Source organism: Ciconia boyciana, chromosome 1 (assembly GCF_034638445.1).
Source record: "Ciconia boyciana chromosome 1, ASM3463844v1, whole genome shotgun sequence".
NCBI lineage: Eukaryota > Metazoa > Chordata > Aves > Ciconiiformes > Ciconiidae > Ciconia > Ciconia boyciana.
Window position 1 is genome coordinate 82,659,459 of NC_132934.1, and position 13,232 is coordinate 82,672,690.

Sequence of the window (13,232 nt, forward strand, 5' to 3'; positions counted from 1 at the left end):
GTTGCGATTCAGAGACATGCTGGCGAGTGTTAGGTGAAGAAAACAACTCAGGCAACAGAAAAATGTGGCAGTGGGAGGAAGGTTGTGAAGGCTGCACAGCAGAGGAGAGGCTGCGGGACAGCATTGCAAGAACTGGAAGCCAGGGCAGGGGCAGGGCAGGAGAGCAGGCCGGCCAACGGAGCAGGCCCACAAAACCTCGGTCCTTTTTGCTTCCCACTGCCCCATGGTCGCCCACTGAGCGCAGATGCTGCATTTCCAGCGAGCAGGGCTGCACCCCTACGGATAGATCCGACCGTGCCCAGGCCCGGCTATGTGTCCCGTGTCGCCATGCCGCCTGGCCGGAGACCCGCTCCCGCCTCTCCTCGTTCCTTCCAAGTCCCTGAGTGGGGCCAGGAGCCGGGGCAGCGACAGTGCGCCGGGGCAGAGAGGGGCGGGCAGCGGGGGGCGGCCGGCGGCGGGGCAGGCCTCGGCGGGGCGGCGGCGGCCCCCGGGGCAGCGGGGGAAGCTGCGAGGTGCGCCCCGGCTCGGGAGCGGCCGGCGGGAGACGCCGCGGGCGGGGAAGGGCTCCACCGGTGTCCGAGCCCAGCCCAGCCGCCGGGCCGGGCCTCGCCTGCCAGGGCCTCGCCTGCCAGGGCCTCCTGAAGCCCCGCGCCCGGCCAGGGGAACCTCCGGCCGCCGCCGCCGGGGTGAGGAGCGGAGGGCTGGGCGGGCCGGGGCTGGAAGGGTTACAACCATAGAGGCCGGCCGGCCGCCTCCCGGGAGCCGCAGGAAGAGCCGGCGGGGCGGGCCCCGCGCGGGGGAACTTCCCCTCCCCGCGGCCGCTGGCCGCGTCGCGCCCAGCCGGGGCTGCGCCCGGCGCCCCCTCCGCCCCGCCCGGGTTGGGCCGGGGCCGCGCCGCCGGGCTGAGGTGAGGTGGGCAGGGCGGGTCGCCGGCCCCGGGCGGGGGCAGCTGAGGGACCGGGGGCCGGGCTGCGGGGGCGGGGGTTGGTTTTCCCGCAGCGTCGCCGCCGGTGCTGCCCGTGGGGCTCAGGAGGGCCGGCCGGGCGCCGCCGCCAGGCCCCGCCGTTGCCTGCCGGCTTCCCCGCCTCCTCGCTCTGCCTCCTCCCCCTGCTCCCGGCAGCTCCTTCCCTGGCCCAGCGCCTCGGCCTCCCGTGCCCCGGCCCAGCTCGCCGAGCCGCCTCGGGGGAAGCCGCCGGCGGCGGTAGGGGCGGGCGCGGGGTGCGCCCCCTCCTCAGCGCCCTTGTCGGTCGGGGGTGACAGGGATGGCCTCTCAGGCGGGTGGCAGAGAGCGAGGGAGGATGGAGCCGGAGCCGGTCCGACGCCTTCGCCTCTCCCTTGGAAGCAGCGGAGCCGGGACGGTCTGGGCGGGAGGACGCGGCACCTGGCGAGGGGCCGTGTGGGGCGGCAGCGGTGGCCAAGCTGGGTGGAGAAGAGGGGGTGTGGGCCGTGACTAAACGTGTTGGCTGTGTCTGGACTTTCCTTCTGTCCCAGCAGGTGATGGGAGCATGAGTGAAAATGAGGGGGATCTCCAGCGAGATGGGCCGGAGGCAGCCGAACCCTGCAGGGCCATTTCGGACTTTTTCATGAGGGAAGCTTCTCCTCCAGGCTGCGACCAGGAAGTGTCCCGTCCGAGGCCAGATCCTCTCTCCCCAGAGACGGGGCCAGAGAAGACTTCTCGCTGCGGCTTTCGGAAGCGGAAGGAGACAGTGGTGCACCAGCGAGCATTCATGGGAGAGAGGCCCTACATCTGCATTGAGTGCGGGCAGAGCTTCAACCGCAGCTCCGACCTAATCCGCCACCAGAGGATCCACACCGGAGAGAAGCCGTACATGTGTGCTGACTGTGGCAAGAGCTTCAGCCGACGCTCCCACCTCATCCAGCACCAGCGCGTCCACACAGGTGAGCGGCCGTACCAATGCAAGGACTGTGGGAAGAGCTTCAGCCAGAGCACCCACCTGGTACAGCACCAGCGCAACCACACTGGCGAGAGGCCTTATGTCTGTGCCAAGTGTGGGAGGAACTTCTACCAGAACTCAGGCCTGCTCCGCCACGCCAACTTTCACACGGGTGAGAAACCCTACAAGTGCCCCCAGTGCGGGAAGCGCTTTAGCGACAGCTCCAACCTCATTGCCCACCAGCGGCTCCACACAGGCGAGAAGCCCTACAAGTGTGCTGACTGCAACAAGTGCTTCAGTGAGAGCTCTAAGCTGGTCATCCACCGGCGTGTCCACACAGGTGAGAAGCCATACTTGTGCCCTGACTGTGGAAAGAGTTTCAGCCAGCGCTCGCACCTTGTCCAGCACCGTCGCACCCACACTGGGGAGAAGCCCTACAAGTGTGCCGAGTGTGGGACCTGCTTCAGTGACAGCTCTACCCTCATCCGTCACCGTCGTACCCACACTGGGGAGAAGCCTTTCAAGTGCTCCCACTGTGGGAAGAGCTTCAGTCGCAACTCCTACTTAGTCTCACACCAGCGGGTGCATGTGTGGTAGGCAGTGTCACTAGGTGTGATCTAGGTCTGGGGGTGATCTAGGATGCAGCTCCTGGTCCAGGCCTGTCCAAAATGTGCCTAAGGGACAAGGGGGTGGACAAGGGTGTGACTACACCAGGGCCCCTGGATTATAGGCAGCTGGCCAGAGTAATGCCTTTGGCCCATGTTGCCCTTTTCAGTCACCTCCTCCTCCCAACACACCTCGGGCATGGACAGAAAGCAGTGGTTGTGGTGGGTAGTTCTGCATCCCAAGGCCCTGTCATCCTCTTTCCCCAGTACTAGAATCAGATACCATCTGCCACGTGGCCAAGGTGCAGATGTTTTCTCCCACCTTCCTGTGAGAGGCGTCTGCCTGGGAGCCTGAGGAGAGAGCGCACAGCGTCAGGTCACATGATGAGAAGCTGCTTGGTCATGCAACATATGCATGTGTGGTCGTGTCAAGGGAAATAAGATGGGAGTTGGGGTCCTTAAGGGGCTTTGTTCAACTTGCAGCTGAAACGTTGTGACCTATATAATAGTGCACAGGTCTATGGAGGTTCATGTGTCTATGGAGCTCTGTGTCTCCTACAGCAGTCAGGAAGGTCAAAGCTAAGTAAGTCCGGCTGAGAAGCTCTGCGTTATGCATATACAGTGTATGGGCCAACTTGAAGCACAGGCCAAGACCACTTGAGTCTGCTTGTAAAAGGAACATGTAGGCATACCCTGAACCAGAGAAGGAAGGCATGCCTGCCAAGGTTTTCTACAAATGCTGCTTGGATGGCAGCAACGAGGGAGCTGCGGGATAGGGACATGGCCTGTTCTGGAGTCTCAGAACTGGTGGGTAACTGATATAGAAAACTATCATACCTGGAGGCTTAAAAAAATAATAATCAGAATTATACTTGCTGCTGCTAAGACTGTGGTACGCAACTTGACAGGTGTATGGAGGTCGCCTGTGAGTTTGTACTGGTAGCCTCCTCGTTCTGCAGAATTCGGATTCACAGATACGGTTCAAGTGGGCTGGTGTAAGCTGTGTTGCAAAAATGGGACAGAACAACAGTGTACTAGGACTGACCTGATTCCATACCAGTATTTCTCGTGTCCCATTTTGATCAGTGTGTGCGTGTGTGTAAATAACATCTATATGTATCTATTCACATATGTATGAACTAGCTTTTATACTAAGTGTATCTTCACGCTCACATGTGAGCGATCATGTGTGCACACACTATGGCAGTGGTCAAAATGGCCAGCTGTGTGACACTACACCATATCAGTATTTCTCAAAATGCTAAATGTACTGTATATAATAGCATTTCTCAATAAGAAGCTGGGAGAAATAGATTTTGTACCAAAACATGTGAATTTTCACATCAGGACATTCAGTTTTACACTGATTACTTTGTGTGTGTGTGTATAAGATTGGGAATTGAGTTGGTTTATTTATCTATCTATAAAAATGTGTGGCCCCTATGGTTGCGAGGAATGACTTCTAAATGTCACTCAGCGTAGTGCTCTCCCCCTCATTTTACACAGGTACATATCAGTGGCAGTTGTAGGATGTACCCCCCCCCCGGTTTTAACTAGAAGTAATTGCAGTGCAACACTTCACATTGTTTATATTTTTGACTGTTTTGCTGCTGATCATTTTAGTGACAATACCTGACTCGTGCTTATCCAGCACTGCTGGAGCTTAGAAAAGATTTCTGGTTTTGCAGTGTACCTTACTAATCCTGCAACTGGCTCCATGGCTTCAGTAGGTCTCTGAAAAAAAGGAATGCAGACTGAAGCCAGTGAAAGGACTGGAGCTGTGGTGGAGAAGAGATGAAGGAAATAAAGAGGCGAAGAGGATCCATGGATTTGAGCAGCTGCTGGGCAGGGATGCTTGTGAATGGCTTGCTCTACAGAACTTGCTACTCCCAAGGGATTCCAGGGATCCTTTCTGCAAGCCCCAAGCCACTTCTTAACACTCAACTGCTGATAAAATGTTATGTTCATATAGTTTAATAAAAAGGAGCTGTAGGGGGAGCATGAAATTGTTTGCAGCTCCTAGAGGAACAAGGCACCTTTATGTGCAGCTGCTCAGGGAAGTAGAAGGAGCTTTCAGAAATGGGGTGGGCTTTGTTTACACAGGAACCAAAGCCTTCATTTGCAAATGCACATTTTTGCTTTTAGCTTTGTGTTAGTTGTTTTTTTTATGAACAGCTTCAAACCAATGACTTCGTGATTTCTATTCCACTTCTGGAAAGTGGTTTGGAAATGTGACTCATGGTCACCTAGTTGGTTCCAGGAGCATCAAGATTTTAATTTGCTAGCAGACTTTCAGAAGGGATACTACAGCTCTCAGTTGGTAGGCTCATTTTTAACTGAATTCAAAGGTTATGCTGCAGTCCAGCTGTAGAACTGATCAATTTGTGTGGGTCTGTCCCATTCTGGTTTAAGTTTCCTACAGCACTAGAACTGTCTGTTTGGCTGAGAAGCCCTGTTTGCCAGGGAAAGGCATCTTGTGAATGCAACTTTTTTTTGGCAATCTGAATGGAGTTGCTGTAGCAGATCAATGAAATCAAACCCAGGTCTGCACATAGCTCAGCTCAACTCAAAGGGAAACCCTCTCACATTGAGATTCTGGTTTGAGAAGCCAGCTGCCCCCAAATATACCTTCGCAGCAGTCCTCAGAGCATTTCTTTTCCTTTCTACATGCTTTGTGAAGTGCTGTGTATACTTAAGAGTGCTCTATAAATTAAAAGGATTGACATGATTTATTTCTAAGATCTTTATGAACTTATTTAAAACTGTATGCCAAATCAAAGTGGCCTTAGGGTTCACAGCACATTGCCAGTGCAGCAGTCTTAGTGGCTAGGATTGGGTTGCTCACCAGTGTAAGCACATTTCTGAAGTTCCTCTCCACAGCCACTGTTAGTTTTCCCTGTTCAGTGTCATTTGGCTGAAATAATTTACTTCCCCTAGCCTGTCTACTCTTTACTGTTCGTGATCATCTAGCTGGAGAGGAGAATCTGGGCGCCACCCTTCCTTTGCTGTTGCAGAAGTTACAGGGTATGTTCCTCTTCTTCCAGGGATTTAATCGCTTTGTGGGCAGCACAAACTCACGAGCCAAATTCAGAAGACAGAGGTATGGGCATGTGCAAAAAGTCAAGAAGCAGAAGGTTTACTTTCACAGCAGCTAGCTCACTGGCTTCTCTACCAGCCATCTCCTCCCTCAGGATCATAGTGGGAGACTACTGGAAAAAGCAAAAGGTAATTAGCTACTATCATTCCAGCAGACCATCCCTAGCACACTCTATCCCAGACCTGTGGCCACCAGCTGGTGCCCAGATCCTCCTGCCAGCTGAGGGAGCTCTGTAGAATTCCCATTGTGGTAATGGTGTTTAGATACTACAGTGAGACTATGGCACTTTAGAAATACCTAAGACAGACAAATGGATGAATGACACCTCTGAAATAAAATTTTTCACCCTAGTATTCTTTGTTATCCCATCTTTTTTTCTTTCTTTCTCCCCAGAGTGACCTCCTGAGCATCAGTTTCTTGGCCCCTGGCAGGACCAGGTTTGGAAACACATGTGTCATCCTTCACAGAGTGATGACTATTAGCACAGCTGCTGTGCAATGCAAATAAGAATCCGGAGGTGAGGGATATTCTTAGAATTGGTCTTCATTTTCATCTTAACATTTCTGCATGAATCTGAAAAGCCAGAGGATGCACACAGTGCTCACCATTCCTTTACGAGAGAAAGTGGCAGAACATTATTCTGCAGTGACACACCATCCTGCTGGTAGATGAACCTGGTTCTAGCAGAGCTGCAGCTGTTCTAAGGAGATTATCTCCCCAGTCCTGTCACCTGGGTTGTATGGGATCCAGTTTTCTAGTCCCCTGCTGACAAAGTATATGTAATAGTGATGACTGAAATACAACTTTTACATTCCTCTCTGCTTCATTGTTTATGACTGGGAAAACAAATTTATTTTGATCTTGGACAAGAGGTATGTTTTATGTGTTTAATAAATTTTTTAAAGTATTTAACATGTAATCTTGAAAGCAATTTTTGAGATATATCAAACAAACAAAACTGCCCTTGCATGCACAGCAAACTGTTCTTTCTGGCCCTGTTTCCCCTTTACCCCAGCAACACTGGTCTGAATAGCCAGAGACACAACAGCAGGAACCTCCATCTCTGAAAAAAAGGAAAATACAGGATATTTGAGGAGATGGAGCAAACGGAGGCCAAAAGAGGCATCTGCTTTGGTGCTTATGCCCTCGTGTCCCAAGCTCTGAAGGGCCTTCAGCCTTTGCATGCCAAACCTGACATATCTCACAAGTAGGCTGATCCACCTCAATTGTCCCCTCCCTTTTCTCATTCACATGCTTGCTGGCTTGTGTAGTAGAAAATGCATGAATCCACCTGTTAACACTGCTTTTGCAGTCCTGATGGACTTTGACAACTGGCTGGTTTTCTTCTCACAGGCCTGGCCTGTTTGGGACACTCATTCACATGAACAGATGCGAGAGCCTAGGAACCAGGGAGCATAGGAGCCAGACTTTTTAGGGGAAGCAAAATTTTCCTCTTTCTTCCTGAGGCTTGCTATGGAGGTAGCTGTAGCTACAGGTAGCTGAGTCTGTGCCTGAGGAACATGATGGGATGGGTGGGACAGCATGGTCAGAGCACAGTAACCTTTCAAAGGTAAGTGAAAGCACCATCAATTAAGGCAGGCCATACCAGGTCCAAACATCTCCATGGATGCAGAGAGTGCAAAGATGTGCAAACTCCTTTGTTCCCTTCCCTTTGGCACTCCCTGTGCAAAGCACAGCTCCATTGGATGTAAAGGTAAGCGTTGCTTAGAAGAGACTTGTCTGAACAGCCATACGGACAGGCAGTTCAAAATAACTGTACCACACCACAGCAAACCTTAGCTGCACAGCCTCGAGGAACTGACCAAAGTAGCCTTCATCCAAAAAAGCAAAGCTACTCGCAGAACTCGCAAAAGGCCTGGGGAGGTCAGACCAAGTAAGGTTCTTCTGCTTGGAAATGCAGCTGGTCTGACCCCTGACAAAGCTTCCTCGGAAAGGTTTCTCTGGTAATAAATACTGCAAGCACAACTGGCCTGCACAAGCCTATCTCCCTGCCCTGGGAGGGCAACACAGGGCAACACAGCCAAAGTAAAGGTGTCACAAGGCGTTTTGCCATCACAAAGGTGAAGGGTTGAACCAGGCCACCATGTGAGGGAAAGGGTAAGCAGCAGAGATTGAAATGGGATGAACAGCTAGGAAGAAAGACTGGGGAGCTGGATTTCCTAAAGCTGTTGGGAAGACAAGGTGATTTGGAGGTGGTAACAGCTGCATGGGAGAAGGATCACCATTCTCCAGACCCCCCAAGTAATTGCTCCCTTATATCTAGGCTTTTTCTTTTTTCTGCTTTCCAGACCTCTTGCAATTCTCCTGCTGCTGGTCATATGCTGCTTTGGGCTATTGCCTGCTACATCTCTACCTCAAGCTGACCATCACCAAAATACTGCTGAACTTTACCTAGCTATGATTCAGGTGTTTGTGCTTTCCCATCTTTAAGCACAGAACCACAGAGGAGGCTTCTCTGTGTCAGTCCCTATTCTGTCAATGTTTTCCCTCACAAAAAGGCAGTCTCTCCTTGCTTACCCTAAATCACCCCAAAGCACATAAAATGTGCATTTGTCTTGAGAGAAGACAGAGCTTTTGACAGGCCTACGTCATTTGATCTGCCTTTTCCCAGACTTAGCAGAAGATCTTTTCTAGGATAGGGGCTGAGAAGTTGCATCCCACAGCTCTGCACCTGGCTGTTGTGCTTAAGAAGATGCCTCTCTGCTGGTCAACTGCTTTCTTTTCTTGCCTCATTTCTTTAACAGCTGACCTTTGATTTCTCTCTATGCCTTCAGGCAGGCACAAATACCAAGCAAAACAGGAAAAACAGAGTTTACATATAATATGCATTAGAGAGATTGCAGTCATCTTCCCAATTCATTGGACATATGATCAAACCTTTATGTGAACCTAGGGTCAAACAGGAACCACAAGCTGCTTTATTGAAAAAAAAAAAGAGATCTTTTAACAATTATCACAAGAATGGAAGCAGCAATGGGAATGCAGGGGGCAAGGGGGTGGAACAGAACATTTTTCCTTGTGCCTAGAGAGAGGAGAATTAAAATCACTGAACCCGAGTCCTCACATTCTTAGAAAGTTGAAAGAAGATGGCAAAATTTGATGGTACTTCTTCCGGAGCCTTGAAATCTAAGGAGTTACCTGGCATGGTCGACAGTGATGTTATGTCTCAGGCCTATTCTGAGCACAGAGGTTGGTGTGAGTGCATTCAGAGTTTGCCTTAGGGCAGCCACGTCCTGCCTTAAGCCTCAGGCACTTGCTTTCATTTGGCTAATATGTGATGTAGCTGCTAATGTTAATGTAACTGTGGGTTTCAACTGCACCTTCCACCTCAGTGAGCCACTAATGCATGTGAAGGAATAGTGAATTCCTTTCTCAAGGAATGTAACCTGAGAAGATCCTGAAATTCCTCAGGCTCTGAAGCTTTTGACGCTTCACCTTCATTGCCATCAGTGCTCAAACCAGCCAGCTCCCAGCAGGGGCATTCCTGGGACGGAAGCAGTGAAGTGCCAAGTCATAAGTAGGAGGGGGAGAAAAAGGAAATGACTGGTATTTAAAAATACTCAACCCAGGAGGCATGAACCATGAACTGAAGAGAGAAGCCAAAAGAAACCCAGATATGGCTTGGAATACAAGAGAGAATGAATAATTACAGATGCTCCCCTCCAAGCCTATGAGTAGGTGAAAATCACGTCACTGCTGCTGTGATTGTGTAGGTTAGTGCTGGTGCATCACAGCGGTGGTATTGTGTTTTCTAGAGCTGAGAAGGTGTGAGAAGAGCTGAGAAGAGCTGAGAACAGCTCTTCTTCTCTGAGCTTATCAGAGCTTCTCAGAGCTTTTCTAGAGCTGAGAAGAGCTCTAGAAGCTAAGAGGTGTGCTTCTGGAATACATCTGGTACCTCTCTCTGTAACACGAAGCTATTAGATTCATGTCTCTTCTATTCTCTTGCTTGGTGCTAGCACAGCCCCCATATCTGCAGTACCCTTCCAGCACTTAAAAATTAAAAATCGTGGTAACTTTCTCCCTACTCCACAGAATAAACAACATACATCAGCTGAATAGCAGACACTGCCATTAGCTTTTGTTGCAAAACCGTCATGTGAAGGACTGCTAAAGTAAAGCTTGTGCGAAGATGTTTTGTGCTGGCATCTGTGCACAGAGGGGTTTGCTCTCTTTTCCCTTATGAACACAGGCAAAGGATTCCTGCATCCACGTTCACAAGGCTCCTTCAACTGGCTGAAAATTTCATATTTCTTGTAGCAAATAGGTATGTCCGAGGCTGGGCTTTCATGACTTCCTGCAATTGCGAACAGCTCTCGCTGACTTGTGACAGCAGATTACATCGGATGGCTGACGCTCTTGCCATCCCCAGCCACCCGCTGGGTTATTTTTAACTTGGATTGTTTCCCTGATCCAGTGCTCAGCACAGCTCCACAAACAGCAGGGCTGGCACAAGTGAGGGAAAAATTGCAGTCTGGGGCGGGTGGTAACAAACACCCAAAGAGCTCAGCGGTTCCTTAAATTGGTATTGCCACCATGCAATCCACGTCATGAAACAGCAGCCCTGGGGGAACAACAACAAGTTAAAAGAAAGCAGAACGAAGGCATTAAACAGAACTGTACCTTTTTTTTGCACACAAGAAATATTTCCGGAGGAGGACCAGCTTATGAATCTTTTATTTTCCAAATGTACATTACACAGCTGGAATCGGTGCTAATCTCTTGCTAAGTACCTTTGAGGAGTGGAGCTGCCAGGTGCATACTACCCTGTTCAGCCCACTGAAGCTGTGGTTCCACCTGCATTTCTTTCAAAAGCAAAATGAGCGTCCCTCATCTCCTCCTCTGTGTGCCTTCATGTTTATTTACTCCCATGCTCTGCTCACTGTGCCAGTGCAGCTGTGTGTGCAACTGCATCGTGATGCAGCTTGGAAATTTAAGTGGCTGAAGAGTAATAGTTACCCACTCTACCCTCGGTTATTTTTAGCCGGATCAGTTCCTGATCCAATCCACTGTACAGACACACAAACAGCTGTGTCAGTATGACAGGCAGAAAATGTTTGAGGGAAGGGGAGGAGAGGCTTAGATGAGTTTAATCATCACCGGTACCAAATGAGAAACTGCAGTCATGAATGATTGCTCTAAATGCCTAGCAGCAATTATTTAAACTTCTCTACAGCCACTTGTCTTACTCCTTATGCAAGAAAAAAGGCCTAGGGATCTTCACAAGTCTGTGCCACAGAAACAAAATGGCATCATGCCTGGTTTAGCTGCACCTTTCTCAGTGAATCAAGGGAAATTGAATGCAGGGAGCCTAAACAAGTCTGCTGGTATAGCAGCAAGGGTTCCTCATAGCTTGCTCACCTGCTTGTAGTTTTGCAAGCCTGTGTGCTTAAATGTCAAGTCCTGCAGAGATCAAAGTTTGCCATCTTAGGAGTTTGTCTGGACTCCAGCCATGAGTAGTTATCGAGAAGTGTGCAAAATGTGTTTAGAAAATGCTCTAGAGATAATCTGATGGCATTTTAAAGCAACATATGGCTTGCTTTGAAATGCTGTAAGTATTGCAGCACAAAAAATAAGTGGCACCTTCTCTGCTCTGCAAAACAGTGGTGTTTTCATGTTTGTACCCTGAGGCTCAGGGTAACCCTGACTGCTCCAACCTCTCTTGCTGCTCCCTTCCTCCATCTAGTCCACACTTGCAGATGGGGTAAGCAAAGAAAAGTCCTTACCGAGTTGTGGCAGCTTGGCTTTGTCTCATGTGCTGTTGCCCTGACCTGAAAGTTTGTCTTCTTGGCACAAGTGGTTTGATGTAACATGGATAGATTTTGTTTTTCATTGTCTTCTTCCCTGAGCCTTTTGCTGCTGGGATGCTCTCTCCTACTTCCTTTTGTCCTTCCCCAGTGGTGTGCTCTGACAGACAGTACAAGGGAAGGGATGGAGAGTCAGGGCTGATTTCCTCCTGTGTTTATGGGGATGGTTACCCTGGAGTTATCTTGCCTTCTGTGGGAAAAGCATCTTCTCTTTGTGTTCAGAGTAGCGGGTTAAAACCAGAGAGCTGGTACGTCCTCCAGCAGCTAGAAGTGGGGACTTAATTAGGGAAAGGAAGGTCCTGTGTCTGGACGTCTGTCCCCTGCAGCCTTCTGTCCCATCCACAGAGCAGGCAGCAGACAGACTTGGCAGAATCCGGGTCTCCCCGGCAATGAAGACCATCTGAAGCAGGAGGAGCAAGTTCCTCCTCTTGCACAGGCTTGGCTAAGGAGACAGTGGGGGAGAGCAGCCAGAGCTGCAGCAGGACAGGAGATCCCAGGGGCAAGGAAAAGAGAAAGAGAAAGAGGAAAGAGAGCGATGGAGGGATTGCTGCGCTGGTAATTTTCCAGGGAAAAACACGGTCTAAGATAAATTTCTTACAAGAAGTGTAATTTCATACTGGTTTTTCAATAACATGACCTACCTACAACTTTAATTAAAAATCAAGCATGATAAGAGCCAAAATAAAGGTAAGGCTTTTGGATAGCCCAAAGCAGAAACTGAAATTACTTTCCTTCTTCCTTTAGCAATTCTTTGCCTGGTTTCTAAACATGAATGTTAGCTTCTGTTTGAGACAGTTCGCCATGCGGTCCGGATTAAAGCATCTGTCTCTCAGTTTGGAGTACAGTATTGCAGCACACACACCTCAGGTGAAGGAGTGACTCAAGTGAAAACATGTCAGATGGAGCATATGCGATGGACCTAGAAAGCTCGTGAAGATGACAAAGACCTCTTGTGGTCTTAGAGGCAGAAACTGAAAGAAAAAAGAAGGAGGGAAGATGTTCCACTGCAAAATGTTCAGGGAAAAATAAAGAGCTACCTGAACCTAAGCATGTGTCCAGAGCTAGACTCTGTGGACAAAGATGCCAATTCTGTACTGTTTAATGATACTACGTAAAAATCCACAAAAAAAGCTTAAATTCCAGTTAGCCAGCTCCTGCTGACACATTATATAGTGGTCAGATAACATGCCTGAGACACATGCTAAATACTAACCACTACCAAAAGACAGTTAGTAATTCTGAAGCATAATTTAAAAATAGAAAGTATAATTAACAATCTAGAGATTTAGTCAGAAACAAAAAATCTGCTTAGTCAATTAAAATCACTTACTGGGGTATATGACATGCTCCTCCTATAGGATGCCTGAGCAATTGCTGCTGTGGGCAAGGAATGATGGGGATATTGTTAGATTAAGACTTTGCTCCACCCAAAGGCACAACTACAGAAAGGATTTATAGAATCATAGAATAGTTTGGATTGGAAGGGACCTTTAAAGGTCATCTAGTCCAACCCCCTTGCAATGAGCAGGGACATCTTCAACTAGGTCACGTTGCTCAGAGCCCCTTGAATGTTTCCAGGGATGGGGCATCTACCACCTCTCTGGGCAACCTGTTCCAGTGTTTCACCACCATTTCATGCAACAGAAGCAACTTCTGCCTAGATTCCACTCAAAATCATACGTACAGTTGTCAGCCAAAGAAGAAATGCCACAGTGATGATAGTTCAGCAAAACACCTGACCTCCTACAGCATTTGCTTCAAGACTGCAGAAAAAAGGATATGCAAAAATCCATGATTTCACCTGCTGTCA

The 13,232-nt window shown here is 49.5% G+C and overlaps 1 protein-coding gene across 6 annotated transcripts; it reads left to right on the forward strand.

Annotated features, from left to right (window-relative positions):
* The first annotated feature begins 771 nt into the window (after positions 1-771).
* LOC140658743 (uncharacterized) lies at positions 772-6,475 on the forward strand. Of its 6 annotated transcripts, none has more exons than XM_072877503.1 (4): positions 772-907; positions 1,495-2,488; positions 5,545-5,725; positions 5,991-6,475. In XM_072877503.1, exons 2-4 carry the CDS (start codon positions 1,506-1,508, stop codon positions 6,102-6,104), a joined length of 1,278 nt encoding a protein of 425 aa, XP_072733604.1. In that variant the 5' UTR covers positions 772-907; positions 1,495-1,505; the 3' UTR covers positions 6,105-6,475. The 6 variants fall into 6 exon arrangements, 4 of the variants coding, with proteins under 4 accessions (XP_072733604.1, XP_072733613.1, XP_072733628.1 ...); XM_072877512.1 differs by having other exon boundaries at positions 778-907; positions 1,492-2,488; XM_072877527.1 differs by lacking the exon at positions 772-907 and adding an exon at positions 1,025-1,201 and having other exon boundaries at positions 1,492-2,488.
* The last annotated feature ends 6,757 nt before the right edge of the window (positions 6,476-13,232 follow it).